Genomic DNA, 18,640 nt, shown 5'->3' with positions numbered 1-18,640 from the left:
CATAACGGACATTTTGGGCTAAGTGATGATGACGAGAATGCAGGTTTTGGTCTTGGCGAAGTCTCGTCTAGGACGAAGGAGACATACAAGAATCAGCTGAAGGACGTGCTGGGTTCTGACCACGAAGAGGACGTGGAGGGTGAGGCTGATGATGACGAGCTAGAGGAGAAGGAGGTCGAAAAGTCGCTGGTGCACGGTTCCAGACAGGCTGTTGAGAACGACGGTAGCGCGTTTATGGGTGACGACTCGCTCGTGAGTACTTCAGTGCTACGCAGCCTTAGCCTGTTCGCCACCTGTTCAGAGCACGACTGACTGCCCCTCTCCGTTCGTTCCTCTAGCATCTCGAAGTCACTTCAGATAATACGCCCTCCACGTCCTCCCTAAACCCTTTTACCCCTCCACGCATGTCTTCGCCTCCTCTGCGCGAAGGCACTCCCTCCAAACTTGCCACACCATTCCTGCATCCCACCATCTCCCGCCTGCGCTCCTTCGTGCCACACTCTGCACAACCCTCCGTCACCAGTATCGGGACTACACCCTCAAATTTTCTCGAACAACCGTCGCCCGCTCCATCACACTTTTCAGCATTATCCCCGGTGTCTTCGTCAACAAACCTCCAGACGCCCATGGAGAAACACGACATGAACGGGAGTTCCCAATCAGAGAGGGAAGTATTTCGTTGGACTCAGCTCCACCAGATCGGAAACCAGTTGTATACCAAGACCCCGCTCAAGGCGTCCGCTATTCTTGGATCCCCGGCCCTTGGATCTCCGCTCGTGCTTGCTGCGAACGGTATGATCTGCGTCGGGACGGACACGGGAAGAATATTCGTGTATGATTTCCAGCAAACCTTGAAATGTGTGTGTGGTGATAATGCTTCAGGTACGTTCCATTTTACCTCCGCAGACTCGCCGCACGACTTACAAGTCGCTGTCAACAGAAAAGAACGTTGGGCCGGTCACAGCGCTTGCCATGTCTCACGACCATACCTACGTCGCCTCTGGGCACGCTTTCGGCCATGTACAAATCTTCGACTTGACCAAGCCGCAAGTGCCTGCTCGGTTCGTTCCACCGACTTCGTTAGCCTCTGTTGGATCAGGGCGGAAAGAAGGGCACCTCCTCGGTTCTCGCATCGTCAATATCGATTTCGTGGCAGGACGCCACACCGCCGTTGTCACGGCTGATGAGAGCGGACTGGCCTTCTATCATAGTCTTGGAAAGGTCCTCTTCGTCGACGCGACAGACGTCCTACGCATCCTCGGCAAATACCCGGAAGAGGAACCCCCACCACCCCCTCATCTCGCTCAGGCCAAAGCCAATGGCAACGGTCACGGGAGCGCTGTCCGCCGAAAGCCACGGAAGACCAATACCATCCTGGCTATGGCGCCCCTTCCTCTGGGCACAACGCCTCATCCGACAGATGAATACAACGTTGTCGCCCTTCTGACTGCCGCTAAGCTTGTCATCGTTGGCCTCAAGCCCAGCCCAAAGACATGGTATCGACGACATCGAGACGGAAGCGCGGATCAGACCGGAAAATCCAAGTTTCGTGCCGCGATGGCTTGGTTTCCTAGCGTGGTGGCCCATGGATCCGCCAAATCTGAGTCGATCCCGTCGAAAAGGGGGAAGAAGGACCCTCCCATTGAGACAACAATTCCGATGCTGGTATACTCATGGGGGCCGGTGCTTCACCTGCTACGCGTCACAGAGAGTAAGATCACGGAGACCGCTGTCAATCAGCGGACGGGAAAGACGGCCACTGTGGAGATAGGAAGGCTGTCTTTCGAGGAGGCGGCAAAGTGGTCCGTCGACGGGGATGTACTTGCAATTCAGTGGTTGAATGCCAATGTGGGTTCGTTCTCCCTACTTGACGCTGCTGCTCATGCCCAATACTCACGCCGAATTTTAGCAAATCATTGTCACCACTCTCGCCACTCTTGAGGTCTACGACGTCTTGACACAGAACAGAATCGAGCGGGTTCGCTTTGACGCGTCTTCCTTAATCTCGCCGACGATGGGCTACACCAGCAACGGAACCATGTCTTATTCGGACTCACTTGGCGACATTGCCCATAGTGTGCGGACATACAAAGGCAAAGTATTCCTTCTTGTAAGTTATTCGCTTCAGTCGGTCGATTTCATCTCTTTTGACCGCTTTACTTTCGCAGGGTCGCCAAGAGCTTCAAGTCGGCACGCTTCTCACATGGGCAGACCGAATACTGTCCTTCGTCCAGGAAGGCGATTTCCTCAGCGCCATCGACCTCACCAGGGCGTATTATCTGGGCACAGCGCCGGGCAACAAGAACGGCCTCCCTGACGATCCTCAGCAGCTCAAGAATGTTGTGGAACAGAAGATGCGCGAGCTCATGACTGCTTCAACACGATACGCGTTCTCTGAGGACCGCATGACGGATGGGACGCACATCACCCCCGACGGACGGGGTGTAGACCGCACGTCCTTGTTTGAAGGTCTAGTGGCGACATGCGCACGAGCCTGCATCGTCCTGGACGACTTCGAATTCCTTTTCGAGGACCTATTTCAATGCTACGACGATTGCGGCATCACCCGAATCTATCTCGAACAACTCGAGACCTTTATCCTGGACAACGACATTCGATACGTGCCACCGCGTATAGCGCAGCGTTTGATCGCCATGCACGAAGATGACAATAAACCAGATCTAGCGGAGCGGGTCATCTGGCACATAGACCCGGAGTGTTTGGACATCAACCAGTCCATCAATCTCTGCCAGAAGTATCACCTGTACGATGCGCTCATCTACGTATATACCCGGGCCATGAAGGACTACGTGGCTCCCATCGTGGAACTTCTCGGGCTCATCCGGAAGGTCATGCAGTATCGCCGGGACAGACCTTTCAACCCCGTTCAAACGGGTACGAACGCGGAGAAGCAGGAGCAGGAGCAGGAAATCGAGCCCGTAGTCTTGAACGCGTACAAGATCTTCCCCTATATAGCCAACGTCTTGTCCGGACTCACATATCCAAGCGAAGAGCCATTAGAACAGGAGGAGGCTTCGCAAGCGAAACAAGATGTTTATGGTTTCGTGTTTAACGGTCGTTCGACATCCTGGCCAGCAGGAGAGAGCGGGAGACTCGTGCTCACAGCGGAAGAGGAGGGTCGTGGGGAGCCAACTTACCCATACTGCCGGCTCTTACTGCGTTTCGATGCGGAGGCGTTCCTTCATTCTCTGGACCTTGCTTTCGAGGACGCCTATCTCAACGACGAGAGTCAAGGAGCTAGTCGGTTGGTCTTCATCAAGGTCCTTCTCGAGGTTGTCAAGTCTCAACCCGGACTTTCTCCAGGCGATGTGACCTTCGTCTATATCTTCATCGCTCGAAACGTGCCCAAGTACCCACAATTCATCCAGATGAGCCCAAGCTCGCTGTCGGACATCCTCATCGGTCTCGCTACTGACCCTGATCCGAACACTCGAGAGGACCGCCAGTTGGCTGCCGAATACCTTCTCTCCGTTTACACGCCAGACGAAAGCGATGATATCCTTCATCTATTCGAGAAGGCGCGATTCTTCCGCATTCTTCGCTCGTGGCATCGACAGGAACGACAGTGGGCGCCTCTATTCCTTGCTTACCTGCACGATCCGGACATCCTTCCACTCGAACTTTTCCGTAGTTCGAACGAGATATTCAAGTTTGCATGTCGTAGCAATAAGGGCGCTCCTCCAGAGGATTTGCTGGTCACAATATCTGACTCGTTGCCGCACCTCACGAATGCGAACGTAATGGAGACTGCCTTATTCATCGACGCTCATACCCCTCAACTACACGAGAAAGCTCTGGAGACCTTAGGACCGAAAGGCGACCATGCCCGTTTCGCATACTTGCACTGTCTCCTCGCACCTCCTACAGCAGAAGACCACGACAGACATGTCACTTCGCGAGCAAACACACCTTCCTCTCACCTATCACCGTCACTCCGTCAGCTCTATGTCACCCTGCACTGTCAGTTTGACCCGGCCGGTGTCATTCCTGCTCTTGAATACTTCCCGTTGGATTTCCTGGTGTGGGACGATGTGGTGCGAGCGTGCGAGGAGCACGAATCGTTTGATGCCGCAGTATGGGCTTTGAATCGAGATGGGCGGCCCTCGGAAGCGTTATCGAAGCTTGAGATGTTCGACAAGATCCTCGTCGGCCGTATAGCTACGGGGCTAGTGTCGCTTCGTGAGGCCGACACAGAAGACTGGACATCATTGCAGGAGCAACTGGACGCGCTGGAGAGGGTCTCCAGGATTGGAGGCTCAGTCTGCCTCGAGCACTCAAAAGGCGCGGAGAGCACTTCATCCGTCGAAGAATTCTGGTTCCGCCTCCTTTGCACCCAAATTGACGCGGTACAATCCATCTCTGGTTGCTGCTCGCCCCAGGCCGGTTCTCAAACACTCGAGGCTGAAGATACGACGACAAGACAGGAGCGACAAGTGCTGCAATCCCTGCGGATGTCGGTCCAGAAGACGTTCTCTTCGTTGGTCTCCGTGAGCTCGTCGAAGGGTATTTCCTTCCCTCGCCTTTTCAAGCGTCTAGTCGAGGCGACGTCGCACTCCGCCAAAGGGACACCATACACCGAGTTCCGCACTATCTTGACCAGCATGATGGATACCTACAGATCTGAGGGAGACATGCTTATCATCACGAAACACCTATTGGACCGAGACTTATTCGAGACGGTGGAGAGTCTGACGCGAGAGAGGGCAAAAGGTTGGGCACCGAGCAGAGGGCTCTGTCAGTTCTGTCGACAGGTGCTATCACCACCGCTGAAGGTTGGCTCACGTGCTGGAGGATCGGAGAGTGAGGTCGTTAGCAAGATCGTCGTCTCACGGACAGGAAAGATATACCACAGTAACTGTTTGCCTTCTGACCTTCCACCTTCCACCACTGTACATTAGCACATGTCAACGCATCTCTACATTACCCTTATATGTCGTATGGTTACTCGTTTTATTTGGTTTTCCTTACTTCCGCTTAATATTATGTCTATATGGTCGGGCCTGGATGAATTCAATTTATTACACGAAACGCGTCATATACCTAACATGTCAATGGGATCGCGGGTATCAATTTTCTTCAAGATGTCGTCAGTATCAGTGACCATTTTCGATTAGGCAAACGCGGTACTCACCATCTGCGAGACTAACTTGGACCATCTCGACCAGCGAGATGAAACTGGAATTTCTTCTGACGTCGACGTCGAGAAGTTCGGCATCCTTCCCAAAAGCTTCCACATCCATCATCATCTGCGTACGAATCCTCTCCTCGTCCCTGTTGTCATCCTCTTTCCCAGAAGAAGCCTGGCCGAAGAGAGAGGTAGTCCCAAAGAGGCCAGATGTGGCTTTCTTGCCCTTTTTCAGACGTCGCAACGATTCTTCCGTCTTTTTCATGGCTGTGATGTAGTAGATGTATCTGTTCGCAAGCTCAGTGATCTATTAGTCGTGAGTGAAAAGACGAATTTACCTATGAACGACAGCCTCGAACACCTCTTCCGCATATGGCTTCAAATAGTCGGGCGTGAGCGCTTCGCCCACACCTTCGGCCGCACCGATCCCAAAGAACGTCTTTAACGGTCGCAGAATGGATGCGACAAAATAACTTGGCTCCGTCGGAGGCCGCTTGTTCGACATTGCACGGAATTGTGAAGGTATGGAGCGAACAGGGAGAAGTGCTTCACATGCACGTTTTGACAGAATTGCGACTATGTGTGCTGATAGTGATGGGACTATGGAAGTGATGGTTGACAGAACGTGCTCAAGGGCATCTGGTCGAGAGAATGACGAGCGTTAGTGTACGAAACGGTGCCCTACGCAACAGCGGACTTGCCTTCGGGAAGAGCAGGATCCTCAACATCCGACATGTCAGGCAACATCATACTGATTTCCTCCCGCCACAACGTCAACACTTGAGATTTCATGGCTTGGATATCTGTGATTGCGACCGCAAATTGACGCAGAGTTGCTTCGTCCGCCGCAACGTTCTCGGCCGAGCTTGCCTCGCCTGCAGGGACAGGGGTGGAAGCTCGCGTGATGGTAGGTGGTGTAGCTCCCGGTGTGAACGTTTGCTGAAATTGAAGTATCGCAGTCATACCTTGAAAACTTAATGACAAGGTTCAGGACAACGCACCTTCTCGGCTGTTATGAATTTTGAAGGAGGATCGAGCCGAGGCAGAGTGTTTTCCAGCCATGTCCGATATCTGCTCAGCAACTAGCCCAGATAAATCAATCGACGCTGGATTAATATTTGAATAGTTAAAGACTGACCTGTAAAGTCAACTTCCACAATCGATGACTCAGCTCAGGAATGTAGACCTCTGCACTCCAGCACGTAGTGATCGCTGTCCATACAGCGACCGATTGTGAAGTAACGAACGGTTGGTTTTCTTCAATATCACTGATCAGCAGAGTTCACCAAGGAGTGAAACGGTCATTACCTTTACCAGAACTAGGCTCGATCTTCGAGGTGGAAAGCGCCTCTTCCAACCTTGCCACGATTTCTTGCCATCGTAGTTGGAAATATACAGGTAATTGCCATCGACGTTCGAAGGCAAGATATACCGGATGTGCGGTCATAGCCTCCACTGAATGAGCGGAAGGAGCCAGATATTGTAGCCCTCGCAGGAACGCCTGTGTGGTTTCATGGTTCTACTCCAAGGATAGTTAGTCCCACGCATACCACCTGCTCAGACCACAGATAGTTGCCCACCTTGCGAAACTCGTCTGGTTTTCCTGCAGCGAATACAGTACTTCCCAACTCATCCATAATGGCTCTCCCAATTTCAGCCCACACAACATTTGCCAATATCTCATAGCCCTGGCCCTCCCTTGTGATGCTCTTCGTACCGTCTGTCCTCTCCTGTAGCAGAGCGTTTGCCTTTGAGCTCTTCTTGACCATACTCACTTTATCCGCCAATTCCATAACCCGCTTCAAGTCGCGGTCAACAAACTTAAGTATAGTGTTATACAGCCCTGCGAGGGGATTCTCCGTGTCATCGAGTAGATGCGCTGTAGGATGCTGTTGCGATTCGAATGGGTTGGATTTCGAGGCGAAGGCGGTGAAGGGTGTATATGGAGTGCGCATGGGATATGATGCGGTGTTGGGCGCAGGCGCGACAACACCACGAACAGGGAATGGAGTATGAGGGACAAGAGGGGAGCGAGGGGTGGAAAGAGCAGCTGGAAATATAGTCTAAGTGTTGTCATCAGCATCGGTCAATGAACAAGTGTGAGAGCTGGCATACTTTCTTGACAAACTCCCGTATGACTTCTCGTCTGAGCACATCCTCGGCATCCCGCCAAAGACACAATACGTCGTATGTGCGCAGACATTCTGCGAGATCCGCCATATGCTTAGACTTCTCCACCTCGTTCAGCCTGCCCTCTTTCGTCACAGAATGTAATGTGCTCGCAAACAGATGGTCGAGGTCCGATGACAGCGTAGACTTGATACGGTCAATGCGCTACGAGCTACTGTGAGGTAAGGGACTTGATACGGAGGGAGTGAAATGTCACGAACCCATTGTGACTCTTCGATGAAGGCAGACTTGTGGTCCTTCTGGGCCTTATTGACATGGTACAGAAGCTGGGTGTACTCAGCGGCCACTCTTCCCAAGTGCTTTGCGCGGTTGCCCCGTGTACTGTGGCACCCAGTAAGACGTGGCGTTCTGGGACATCGAGAAGAACGACTCACCCATCAAGACCCTCTGCGTCGGGAGATTTGATGAGGGACATTGATTGGATGTCCGGTGAAGATGTCGTGCCCTCAGGGGAGGTTATAACAAGCAAGGACTCCAAGCGAGAGACGGATTCGGATATTTTGAGTAGGAGGTGAAGGAAAGCCTAGCGATACAACGCAATCTTTCCAAGTAAGAACACAAAGTCTAACCCTTCGAAAGTAAACAAACCTTCTCATCACGCAGAACAGACCGTTTCCTCAGCTTCGTGTGGATCGCCTCCTGAATAAGCTGCAGTTCACGTCTGGACTCCTACCCGCACCCACAAACATCAATTGTGGTACTAGGAAACACCGTGACGGATACAGCGTACAAGTATATGAGCTTTCAAGTCTCCTAGAGGAGATTGCATCCTCTCCAGCCTGACACCCTCTCCCTTCAAGTCAGTGCTCAAACTGATGAATGCTTCATAGTCATCATTAATGAGCATGACGAGTTCCTCCTTCAGCGCGGCCAGATAGTCCCGAAGTTCTGAGCGTAGGTCAGGCAGGGATGTGTGAGAGCGTGACAACAGAAATTCTTCGACATTGAATGTCTCGGACGAGAAGAAAGGATTGGAGTGCGAGAGTGGTGCGTATAGCGGAAAGTCGTGGGATGCTATACCAACATCCTTGGCCAGATCCTCGTCGGTTGGTCCAAAAACCTGCTCTCGAACAGCGAGTTCATTAGCAAGCCTTTCAAGGTCAAACGGGTCCCGCGACGACGAGCTGCTGGTGACATGGGCGTCCATTAGAACGTTCAGATCTTGGGACGTTGAGGTACGGTGGCCAGAACAAGTTGGACCGACTGCCTAATCGGTTTGTTTGGCAAGAGCCTTGGATTTCAACAAACGAAGCTTATGTGAGATATCACTAACTGGCAAGGTGAGTGACCCATCTTAGGCCTCTTATATACGATACAGACAGAGATATTGCACTAGCTATACGAGAACGGCATTACGAACAGTGTACATACGCACGGAGCGCGAACATTTTGGCAAGAAGGAACAGGAAACGGTGACTGGAAGAGGATATAGCCTCAACGCCTGATCCCTCTTGCAGCAGGAACTCCACGTCCACGACGAGCTGGTAGAGTAAAATGAGCCATTGAAAGGCGGTTTAGAGTTTGGAATGATCAACATACCGTTTGCTGATTACACAAGGAAATTGAGAGTCAGCGAAGAAGAGAGGCAGGTCGAGGGAGAACGCACCTCGCATGATAGTAGCACGACCACGAGCTGTGCCAATACCTCTTCCTCTCATCGCATTTGGTCCTACCCGTTTAAACCTACGTCTCTGTTAGTAACGAATGGGACCAACTTAGCAGGCAATGGGACATACATGGGCGCATTCTGCAACATGTCTGGGACAATGAAGAATCGGACCATACTCCCACGAATGTATACTTGATCAAGTTGAGAGATACGACCATCTCTCCCGGTAACAGTAATCTCCTTCAGTGAGATGTTCAGATTGTCTTCAGCTAGAATAATAATAGGTTAGCAATATGATGCTGGGCGATTCAGATAATGGCAAACCTTCAGCCAGTTTTCCTCGATAAAGCTGGCCAGTCTTGAGCTCTACAGTGATAACATGACCGAGAGATTCATGCAGAAGCTTGACGGGGACACCAAGACCAGAGCTCATGGTTGTGGACGAAGGGTATAAGCAAGTGCAGGCGTCGTCCGCACGCTGCAGCTCGACTCCAGACACAATCGTGGGAAACAACGCGCCCGTGGGAAATAAGGACGCGCATTAATCAGGGTCACCGACACCGCGTCCGCGTCTGCTCTTCTTAGTCCTAACCATGCCTCCAGCAACGAGAACTAGGACCGGCAAGCTACCCATTTCCAAGAGTCAAACGCCCTCCAAGATGTCTGTCGATAAGTGTGAGCTCTCACAACCGCAAGCGACCCCTGTGACGACTACAGCGGACTCACCGACGTCGTTTGATGGTTCCGTTCCTCTTATTCTCTAGCTACGACCGACGCCACTAAGGAAAGAATAGGTGAAGAGTCTCCCAGAAAGCGCGTCAAGACTAAGCCCACCCGTCGCACGAGGAAAGAAGCCCTTGTCGCTGCTACAACCAATCTCAAGAACCCATTGTTATCGATCTCACTAGAAATTCTTTTCGAGGTCAGGCTCTGGTCTCCGTCTCCCATGGCTATCTTGGATTGAACGACATCACGTCCAGATCATGCATTATCTCGCTCCGTACGACTTAGTCCATCTCGCTCTCACATGCAAGCCCTTTCGGAAGACCTTGCTCTCTCGTGATGTTGCATTTTTATGGAAGGCCTCGTATGATAACTTGCCTCATGCTTCCCGGTGCCCCGAAGGTCTGTCAGAGCCTGCATGGGCTTACCTTATTTTTGGGGGGAAACACTGTCACGTAATTTGCTCTGTTTTGTGATGCTTATGCCGAATCTAACTCATTAAACGTGACAGACTTGTGGAGAAGAAGACCAAGACACAGAATGCAGTGTCTTCTTGTGCCGCCGATTTTGCTCGGGATGCAAAAACAAGTAGTGAGCAATCTCGCTCGTCTTTTGATTATAGACATTACTTACAACGCGACTCCAAACTGCTCTCGGTGCGCATAGTATCTGTCGAGACATACATGTCTGCGAGAAATTGCTTCCGCAGACGATGCTTCCATGCTTACCTGCCTATTTCAAAGTTTTCTGTGACCCAGCAAAACATGAAACGGGGTTTCATTATGGGGGGTTTTGGTATCAGGACGTCCTCAGCCTTCAGGCCGAACTGAGTCCACTCTTTGAAACCTTGACCGGCGAGGACCTACAGGCTGCTCTAACTACCGTTAGAGAGCGTAGAGTATCAGCTTTGAAAGCTAGACAAAAAGTGCGTCGTCCATCCAAAGCACAGTCATCGTGCATCTAACGTCCTGAACAGCATGCCGAACACTGCTCGAATTGGTTTTACAAATGCGAAGGAACACTCAGCCACGAGTGAGATCAATGCATTCCCCCAATGTGCCATATCATATAATGCTAATTGTTGATACAGGGTTGGTATGCGATTGTCGGCGCTTGGGTATGAATATCAGGATTATGCCCACATCGTAGGAAAACCAACAAATTTACTTCCGACGATCCCTCTTCGCGACCAAGGTGTGCACATTCCACCCTTCGTTGGTTCCGTTTTCTTTCGATTTGAAACTTTTTTTTAGAAACAGCATGGAACATCTTCTACGCACTGCAAAGACCAAAGCTCGATATCTATCGTTCGGAAAGGGAGGAGCGAGAACGATGCAGCCGCCTTCGGGAACGACGAAAAGCGTTTTCCGACGTTTATGTCCAATACCTCCAGACCGAGGTTCACTCTTTACGGCAGCCTACTTTTCCCAGCGAACACGATATCCCGTACATACCCAAAACTCAAGACCTGGTCGACAACGATATCGAGCTCTCTCTTCAGTTCAAACAGGAAGCGAAACAACTCCTGATCTCTCTCACCCCGACGCTGCAAGCCTGGGCCGATAGCAGAACAGCTGCTGCAGTCGCCGCAATTCCTTCCTCTGTACTTGCAGAACCATTTCCGAAGAGCGGTCAAAGCTCTGAACTGCAGTCTGACATCACTAGCTCGCCTTTGGAACTGGCGGTTTCGGTCTTCAAGTGTGAAAAATGTGATGACATGGCGAACCAGACGCAGCGCTCCTCAAGGTATTTAGCAGGTCTAGAGATCCTTGCTCATCGGTGCAGAGTGCACTATCTTCACCCTGAAGGCAGCCCGGATCCCCCTTTACCTCTGTGGAACGAGCGAGGTAGTAGGCTAGTAGCCCACCTCCTGAAATTGCTTTGCCTTGACCCGGCTACCACGACTGTCCTTGATCTCAATACCCGAAACGATCGTTTCGCCTGCCTTACGTGTGGCGTTCGTCTTCGTTTTGAAGGAGACGTTGGTATAAAAGGGTGGCCAGTTATGGGTTGGCGAGAATGTGTCAGTATTTTTTTGTGATGCCTCTGACCGGATCCACTTAGCTGATTCATCGTTTCGCGTGCTTATTAGGTGGAACATACTTGCGAGCAGCGAGGTGGTTCGCCTACCTTTAAATTGCTCACACCTGCCCAAACGGAGATCGCCTTGAACAAGGAACGTATCGAAACTCACCCTCAAGATTGCTGGGGCTGCTGCCGTTGTACAGTCCACATCGCTGAACACAATTCACTCTCTCGGTGGCTTCCGATCCGTGATATAACTGAACATCTTAACGTTGTGTGAGTATTCTGTTGATTCCGTGTCATGTGGCAATTCCTGACCCATGTCAAGGCATGATATCGAGGATCCTATCGAAGGGAGAGATTACTTTCACAACCCTCGTCTCACTAGGATAGAACACCGACACACAGTCCTCGGCGTTGACAGTGAAGATAAATGATTTGTTTGGTTTGATGGGTGTTATTTTGTCTTGTGTACTTGTACCAGCGTATATGCATTCTCGAGTCCTGGGTATAAAAGGACTATTACAGTCCTATTGCATCATACGCATCCGATCTCATTCAAATGATCTTTCCTTGATAATTTCCTTCTGGGCGTCACGGTAAGGTTTGGTTTGAAGGGCTTGGAAAAGCATCGGCTGCATCGCGTCTCTTTTCCCGATCCGCGTCGATCATTGATTCTGAACTTCCGGGGAAATGCCGTAGATGGAAACAAGATGGAAAACTTGTGAGCTGCATTACGCCTCTTTAGCCACGACCACGATCCGTATCAGCTATGAGCTCACAACAAGCAGAACGGTTGAAAGCATTCACCTCGAACTCTTCTCCCTGCTTCCTTCGCTTTCTTCAGGTAGGTCGTTGTCCACCGTTAATTTTGTGTGAACGTTCCCCGACAACCACATCTCTACACCGTCCTCATCTAATCTCTGGAGAGTGCAGGATCAGTACCCATCTATCAAACAAGACAACAACGCGGATGGCAGGCGAAAAGGCAGATTGAGAGTTCTCGAAAGATTTTGGGGACTCAGCCCTCAAGAGCGCGCGGCTCTAAACGTGGTAATACCAGTGCGTTCCCAAATAACCTTCGCCTCCCAAGGTACGCTTCAAAAACTCATCACCGTTACTGACCTCGCCCTCCGAATCATGAAATATTGCAGAATGTCAATGACCAAGCTCCTTCCTACACGACGGACGAGGATCCTTTCGACGACAGCGACAGTCCGACAGGGGCAACCAGTCTCGGCATCATCGTCCGGACAGACTTTTCTAATGATGCGGCGTGGAAAACATTCTATGACACCCTTTTGGAATCTGAAAAGGACTTCACTGAGCCCGACCCTCCGGTCACAGCTTCTACGTCCCAAGACGTCGATATGACCGACGCCAGCGTCCCGCAACCATCTGGTACTGAAGACGCCGCTTTCGACTCTGACTCCGAGGAGCCGGAAGCCCTTGCATTTTTCACGGTGGTCCCAGAAAATCCCAGAGATTATCCTCACTTCACAAACATCTCGAACCTCACCGCCCTTCGTATATTCACCGATGTCTCCGTCCGACCCGCGCCTTCTCCGCTTCAAGGTTTGAAACGTACATCTCCTGGGCACCGACTCGTCGATCTTGAACGCATGCAAGAAGTCTATTCGGGAAAGACGTTGTGGATTTACGACGCCAAGTCGAATACGGACCAGTGTGCCAGACTCGTCAGCGGTCAAGGTGACATGTACGGTACCGCCAGGTTCGTAGGGCCATCGTACTCTGGGCTGTTGGTTTCTCCTGACATGACTGACATCGTTTTCGGTCTGCGTCACTTTCCTCAGTGGAGACAGCTGGCGCGCACGAGCATCTCATATCACTGAACTTCAGGTAAACTTGACCTCTGGTGCGATGAAGATAGATTTCGGAGGTTTGGACAGGTGGGATTACCCAGAGAGGAGACGCAACATGGAGGAGGCTAGCCAACCTATCGTATTTTCTTCGGACATTTGGTACCGCACTATGTGATGTCAATTTGTTCATTGGGCGTCTGTGAACAGACTGGTAACCGAATCTATAGCACAGTATGTGACGGCTGCGCGAGTGGTTGAGGGATATGGCGTTCGCTAGCAACACTGAATACACATAGCAGTTACTAAGCTGAGTACGTATCATGTATTTCTCGCGAAACCTAGAGATACATCCTCGAGCGGCATATCTTCATCTCACTACTCTTTTGATAAAAGATGATTGCTCTTGCCAATTCGCAGCTGTAGTCATGACGTCTTACTTCGGACAGAGATATGGACGCGCAAGGCTGATTTTTGGTTTGCGTGCTACAGAAAAAGGAAGTACAACGTCTCCCCCACACACCCCGCAGAAAAAAGGACTCCGACAAGGAAAAGCAACACCGCCTACGACGACACGGTCCAAACGCGGACGAGGTTGTCGGTGAAACCACCGAAGAGAGTCTGGCCGTCAGCAGACCAGGCGATCGAGACACACTCAGGCTCGCGCGACTTGGCACCAACATCAACGAAGTCGGGCTTGAGCTCGTCCACAATAGACCTAAGGAAGTTGTGTGAACATAGGAATCAAATAGAGTAACCTGAAGGACGCACTTGCTCTCCAAGTCGAAGATCTTGACGCAGCTAGCGGTAGCAGCGCAGAGCCAGTACCGGTTTGGTGAGAAAACGAGGGCGTTGACGATGTCACCGGCCTCGAGGGAGTAGAGGTGCTTGCCCTCGTTCAAATCCCAGAGCATGGTGATGCCGTCCTTGCCACCGGAGGCGGCCAAGGAACCGTCGGGGGAGACGGAGATAGTGTTGATGTACCCGGTGTGGCCGTAGTGGTTGGTCTTCAGCTTGAACTTGGAAAGCTCCCAGACCTACCACAATTCATGGGTTAGCTCGGGGCAAAACAATGGTCAAGTGTGTAGAGAAAGAATGGGTCAGAGATCTTGGTGATAAATTTTAATCTCATAGGGGTGAACCCTCTGAAGTAGCAAATATATTTATTGTAACATCATTCCAGAACAAAGGAGGTGGGGGCGAGTCTGATTGCAAGTTCAGAGTGAACGAGGAAACTCACCTTGACAACCTTGTCCCACCCACACGAGACAATGACAGGGTTCATCACGTTAGGGCTGAAGCGAACGCAGGACACCCTAAAGCAGATGCAAAGTGTTGGGAGATAGTTACACAGATACACGGAATAAAACGCACCACTCTGTGTGTCCATCGTCCTTAATGTCATATTTGCACTCCCCGAGCGTATTCCAGAGTTTGATTGTCCTGTCGCGGGAGCCAGAAACGATCTGCCTGTTGTCGGCAGAGAAGCTGACGGAGAGGACATCGGAGGTGTGGCCGACGAAACGGCGGGTGGTGAGGCCGGTGTTCAAGTCCCACAGGCGGAGGGTGTGGTCCCAGGAAGAGGAGAGGGCGAACTGGCCGTCAGAGGAGATGACGACGTCAGAAACGAAGTGGTTGTGGCCGCGAAGAATGCGTTTTGGGTAACCGTACGAGTCCTCGTCGCGCGTCAGTTGCCAGACAATGATGGTTTTGTCTGCGCAGGTTCGTTCAGAGGATGCTAGAAGAACAAGCAATTCGTGAATAATTACCTCGCGAGGCAGTCAGGATCACATCCGGTGTCTCAGACGAGGTTGCAATGGCGGTGACCCATCCTGAGTGGCCGGGGAGGGAGCCGAGGAAGCGCAGAGATTCAGCCATTGTCGTCAAAAGTTGGTCTGCTCGCCATCGCCTCTGCCCGCAACGCCTCCGCGCGCCCGCAGTGACTGTGACAGCCACCGTGACTTGGCTGTATAGCTGCTCCGGAGAGTGCCGTTCCGTCGCGCACACGTGAATGACGCGTCGCGTGTCAGGACCGGAACCGTTTGTTCGAATTCCTTCGTTTACTTCTGTAGATACAACACCGGGGCTAGCCAGTACTTATGTCTATAAAGATGCGGCGGTCCCTCTTAGGCATCGCGTGCTCACGCGTGAATCTTACAAGATCCCCTCTGCTTACCTCTCAGTTCGTCTTCCTTGTGTCATTCAGCTCTATTGGGTCGTGCCATTGTGTCCCGATACAACCCTGCTCTCGCCGGCAACTCTACTAACCTCTCCATGACCTCTCTGCAGGTTGACAGAGGCTTCTTTATCCTTGGGCTGACCTCACGAAGCTACAGGACATTCTCGCTTAGTCTGCCATATTATCATGGAGTTGCAAAACATCTGTCTTCCCGCGGATTGTACGATCGCCGACGTCAAAATATATATCGCGGCGAAAGCTGGTCTAGCACCGAGGCTTTGTCGAATGTGGCTTAGGTGGCGATGTCAAGATCTTCAGTCATCCTGAGCAAGACACGGTCGCTTCTACAGTCGAATCGACGTTATTTTTGCACTAAACGAAACGGTTATCGGTGCAAAATGGAACTTATGTGACCTGTGAAGTCATTAAGTCAAATCTCTGGGACAACACCACTTATACAAACGGTCACCCAGCACTTATGGGGATCTAAAGATGGCTTCTTCCTACTCTCGGCTTTGACGCTGACATAGACGAAGGCATTGTCCAGAAGTTGTATGCCAGGCTGAACTTCACCGATTGTTGGAGGTGAGTGTCTCTCTTTGATCATCCATATTCTTTGCCGCCCGAACGTCTATGAGACCCGGATGAAGCTATCGGCTGGTTCCTCCACGAATCTCTTTCCCTTCGATCCGACACCGGGATCAACCTACGCCGCTCATATTTAGCCGGTGGAGAAGCACCATACTTGCCCGCTCCTGGTGCTGCCTTGTTTGCTGCCGCAACGTTGGATGTAACAATAGCACTCCAGTTATACTAGTCAAAGAGATTATCTAGGACGCCCCGACGACGTTGGTACACATTCCTCTGATGTGGTCCTCCCCGAATCCTTGAGATACCCTTTTTCTTATTCCTCGCCTATGTACAGGAAGTTTCGCCTACGCTATGCAACGAGACTATCCGAACTTCAAGGTAGTTCCCTAGCGATACAAGCGACGCTGTTCTAGAGCCCGATGAACTGCAACACCCTTTCACTTGTCGATATCTCCGATGCGGCACGGTCAATCGAGACCGAATATGGTCGGGCAGGCTATATCATGGGGAACGGTAGAGCGTTCGATTTTAGCCCATGGGCAGTGGCAAGAAATGTGATTACAAGTACAGGTAAAGTTTGTATTGATAGCGTAGCGAAACAGCGACCGAAAGCAATGGAGCACAAAACACACAAGCCCAAACAGATACAGCTAATCGTACGGCGTCGCTATGTGACAAGAGGCTCGTTCATGGACGCAACCCCGGATACGGCCTCCTAAACACCGTCCTCGATCGCACACACACATCCGGACGAAGGCAACGAATGCACTGGAGACGGATGTGATGGTGGTAACGGCGATTCAGATCCGACGAAAGTGAAAGAACTTGTGTGCATGCTCTCCTTCAGCGCGGACGATAGCGTGGTCAGACAATCAGACCCAGTTTCGAAGCCCATCCCGCAGTGGCGCTCGAGGACCGTCACAGGAAGCTCAGCGTCCAGCTCCTCCGTCTTCGACTCCTCCTCGAGAACGACATGATGAGGAGTTTGTGCGCCGTATTCGGCGCCACGCCGGATACGTCGACGGCCCAGACTCCGACTCCGGCTTCGACTCCGACCGCGTTGTTCTTCTAGGTCGTGCACATTCGTTAGGCGCCTCGCACGGAAAACTCTGCTTCCTCTGGACAGGACGCGACCGCAGCTGCTAACGGTAGTAGTAAGCGAGAATCTGCGTGGTGGGTCGTCGGGGAAGACGGTCGACAGGAAATCTTCCATCTCTCTGCTCTGCTCATGATTGCCCAATGCGCGGATGATCCAGGTAGAAACGATGGCAAGGTTGGACACTATTACGGAGGTTGCGGCCTGGGATAAGGGTCAGATTAAGTCACTAGTGATATATAAAGGATGATGAAGCACCTCCAGGTTCGACAGGATACCCTCGAGACCTCCGGTGGGACCGAGAACAGCCCAGCTGGAATGGAGTAGTTCATTTGAAAATCCTTGGATGATGTACGAATGATGCGCAGATGATTATTCACGTACGCATGAAATATACTCGTGACAGCGGTCAACACGCTAGCTGAGAAGAGGATCAAGAGCACGCGATATTTGGACCTCGATTCGGTCAGTTGCCAGAACATCCGTAAGGGGAAAAAGCACAGGGCAGAGTCGGCCGCAATATCGACTACGGACCATGAACGTATCCACCGGTTAGCAGGGGGTATTTACGTAGAACGGGGGTAATAAAACAGACGAACGGATGAGGCCTTGGATACCTATGAACAGATTTTGGCGGCAGACATAGGTGATCATCCACTCTCTCTGGGTGGAGCATATGCATATTTTGTGGATGACGATGGACAACCAGAAGAACGGGAAAAGAAAGGCACAGAAGGCAGCGTGTGCGCGAAGAGCGAGAAGTGGTGGTATGAGGCGAACGAGAGTTAGCATCATGCTTGTTCGTGAGAGCCTGCATAGCAGCGCAGCGAGCATTAATTAGCGGTGTGAATAAGAGAGCATAGACAGAGAGAGTACCAGAGCGTGTTTGAAAATGATATGGTGGTCAGCCAGTTGAGAGCGATGCGGGCTGAGGGACTCTGAACGGCGTCCCACATGAATATCGCGGTGAGGGAGATGGCGATGAAGACTATGGAGGCTGCAGCAAAGGCATCGTCCCACCAGAGCAGCCGAGCTCGAAATCGTCGAAGAATCCGCAGGGCAGTCGTGATAATGGCACAGGCATAAAGGGAGGCAGAGATGGCTAGGAAGACGGTGTTCAGTTGTATGAGTTCCGCGGACACTGACAGTGCAGACGCCCACCTTTGTTCGTTCGCTCTGATGGCTGAGGGATCATGGAAAAGATGGAGTGCTAGGCTCCAGTGAGAGGCTGAAGCGTGCAATACATGTTTGTGCAATGAAG

General features: G+C 51.6%; 7 protein-coding genes across 7 annotated transcripts; 3 read left to right on the top strand and 4 right to left on the bottom strand.

Annotated features, from left to right (window-relative positions):
- Positions 1–404: 404 nt before the first annotated feature.
- Positions 405–4,919, top strand: STEHIDRAFT_64140 (uncharacterized protein; the record flags this gene model as incomplete). Its single annotated transcript, XM_007307753.1, has 4 exons — positions 405–882; positions 941–1,848; positions 1,910–2,110; positions 2,169–4,919. 4 exons carry the CDS (start codon positions 405–407, stop codon positions 4,917–4,919), a joined length of 4,338 nt encoding a protein of 1,445 aa, XP_007307815.1.
- Positions 4,920–5,020: 101 nt separating this feature from the next.
- STEHIDRAFT_141594 (COG complex component) lies at positions 5,021–8,483 on the bottom strand (the record flags this gene model as incomplete). Its single annotated transcript, XM_007308175.1, has 13 exons — positions 5,021–5,095; positions 5,153–5,433; positions 5,485–5,785; positions 5,848–6,085; positions 6,148–6,228; positions 6,285–6,403; positions 6,455–6,665; positions 6,727–7,209; positions 7,262–7,480; positions 7,537–7,657; positions 7,711–7,859; positions 7,925–8,005; positions 8,067–8,483. 13 exons carry the CDS (start codon positions 8,481–8,483, stop codon positions 5,088–5,090), a joined length of 2,709 nt encoding a protein of 902 aa, XP_007308237.1. The 3' UTR covers positions 5,021–5,087.
- A 49-nt stretch (positions 8,484–8,532) lies between these two features.
- Positions 8,533–9,396, bottom strand: STEHIDRAFT_84529 (Sm-like ribonucleoprotein). The gene is made up of 5 exons (XM_007308174.1): positions 9,270–9,396; positions 9,073–9,214; positions 8,943–9,019; positions 8,876–8,881; positions 8,533–8,817 (listed from the first exon to the last, which is right to left on the bottom strand). The coding sequence occupies exons 1-5, from the start codon at positions 9,376–9,378 to the stop codon at positions 8,771–8,773; spliced, it is 381 nt and encodes a 126-aa protein (XP_007308236.1). The 5' UTR covers positions 9,379–9,396; the 3' UTR covers positions 8,533–8,770.
- A 368-nt stretch (positions 9,397–9,764) lies between these two features.
- On the top strand, positions 9,765–11,804 carry STEHIDRAFT_124386 (uncharacterized protein; the record flags this gene model as incomplete). Its single annotated transcript, XM_007308173.1, has 8 exons — positions 9,765–9,867; positions 9,926–10,123; positions 10,180–10,259; positions 10,335–10,593; positions 10,645–10,700; positions 10,759–10,862; positions 10,987–11,574; positions 11,733–11,804. Coding segments are annotated over 2 exons (660 nt in total), but the record flags the coding sequence as incomplete, so codon positions are not given.
- A 661-nt stretch (positions 11,805–12,465) lies between these two features.
- STEHIDRAFT_160691 (uncharacterized protein) lies at positions 12,466–13,691 on the top strand (the record flags this gene model as incomplete). The annotated part of the gene is made up of 4 exons (XM_007308172.1): positions 12,466–12,540; positions 12,630–12,755; positions 12,848–13,425; positions 13,508–13,691. The coding sequence occupies 4 exons, from the start codon at positions 12,466–12,468 to the stop codon at positions 13,689–13,691; spliced, it is 963 nt and encodes a 320-aa protein (XP_007308234.1).
- Positions 13,692–14,077: 386 nt separating this feature from the next.
- Positions 14,078–15,391, bottom strand: STEHIDRAFT_160690 (guanine nucleotide binding protein beta subunit; the record flags this gene model as incomplete). Its single annotated transcript, XM_007308171.1, has 5 exons — positions 14,078–14,231; positions 14,285–14,550; positions 14,754–14,829; positions 14,888–15,227; positions 15,283–15,391. The coding sequence occupies 5 exons, from the start codon at positions 15,389–15,391 to the stop codon at positions 14,078–14,080; spliced, it is 945 nt and encodes a 314-aa protein (XP_007308233.1).
- Positions 15,392–16,831: 1,440 nt separating this feature from the next.
- On the bottom strand, positions 16,832–18,552 carry STEHIDRAFT_149372 (uncharacterized protein). Its single transcript, XM_007308170.1, has 6 exons — positions 18,541–18,552; positions 18,256–18,481; positions 17,979–18,190; positions 17,764–17,905; positions 17,638–17,692; positions 16,832–17,583 (listed from the first exon to the last, which is right to left on the bottom strand). The coding sequence occupies exons 2-6, from the start codon at positions 18,333–18,335 to the stop codon at positions 16,999–17,001; spliced, it is 1,074 nt and encodes a 357-aa protein (XP_007308232.1). The 5' UTR covers positions 18,336–18,481; positions 18,541–18,552; the 3' UTR covers positions 16,832–16,998.
- Positions 18,553–18,640: the final 88 nt, after the last annotated feature.

Source organism: Stereum hirsutum (genome assembly GCF_000264905.1).
Source record: "Stereum hirsutum FP-91666 SS1 unplaced genomic scaffold STEHIscaffold_14, whole genome shotgun sequence".
In the NCBI taxonomy this organism is placed as follows: domain Eukaryota; kingdom Fungi; phylum Basidiomycota; class Agaricomycetes; order Russulales; family Stereaceae; genus Stereum; species Stereum hirsutum.
Note: the sequence above shows the minus strand (reverse complement) of the source record. Positions and strands in the feature narration are given on the sequence as shown.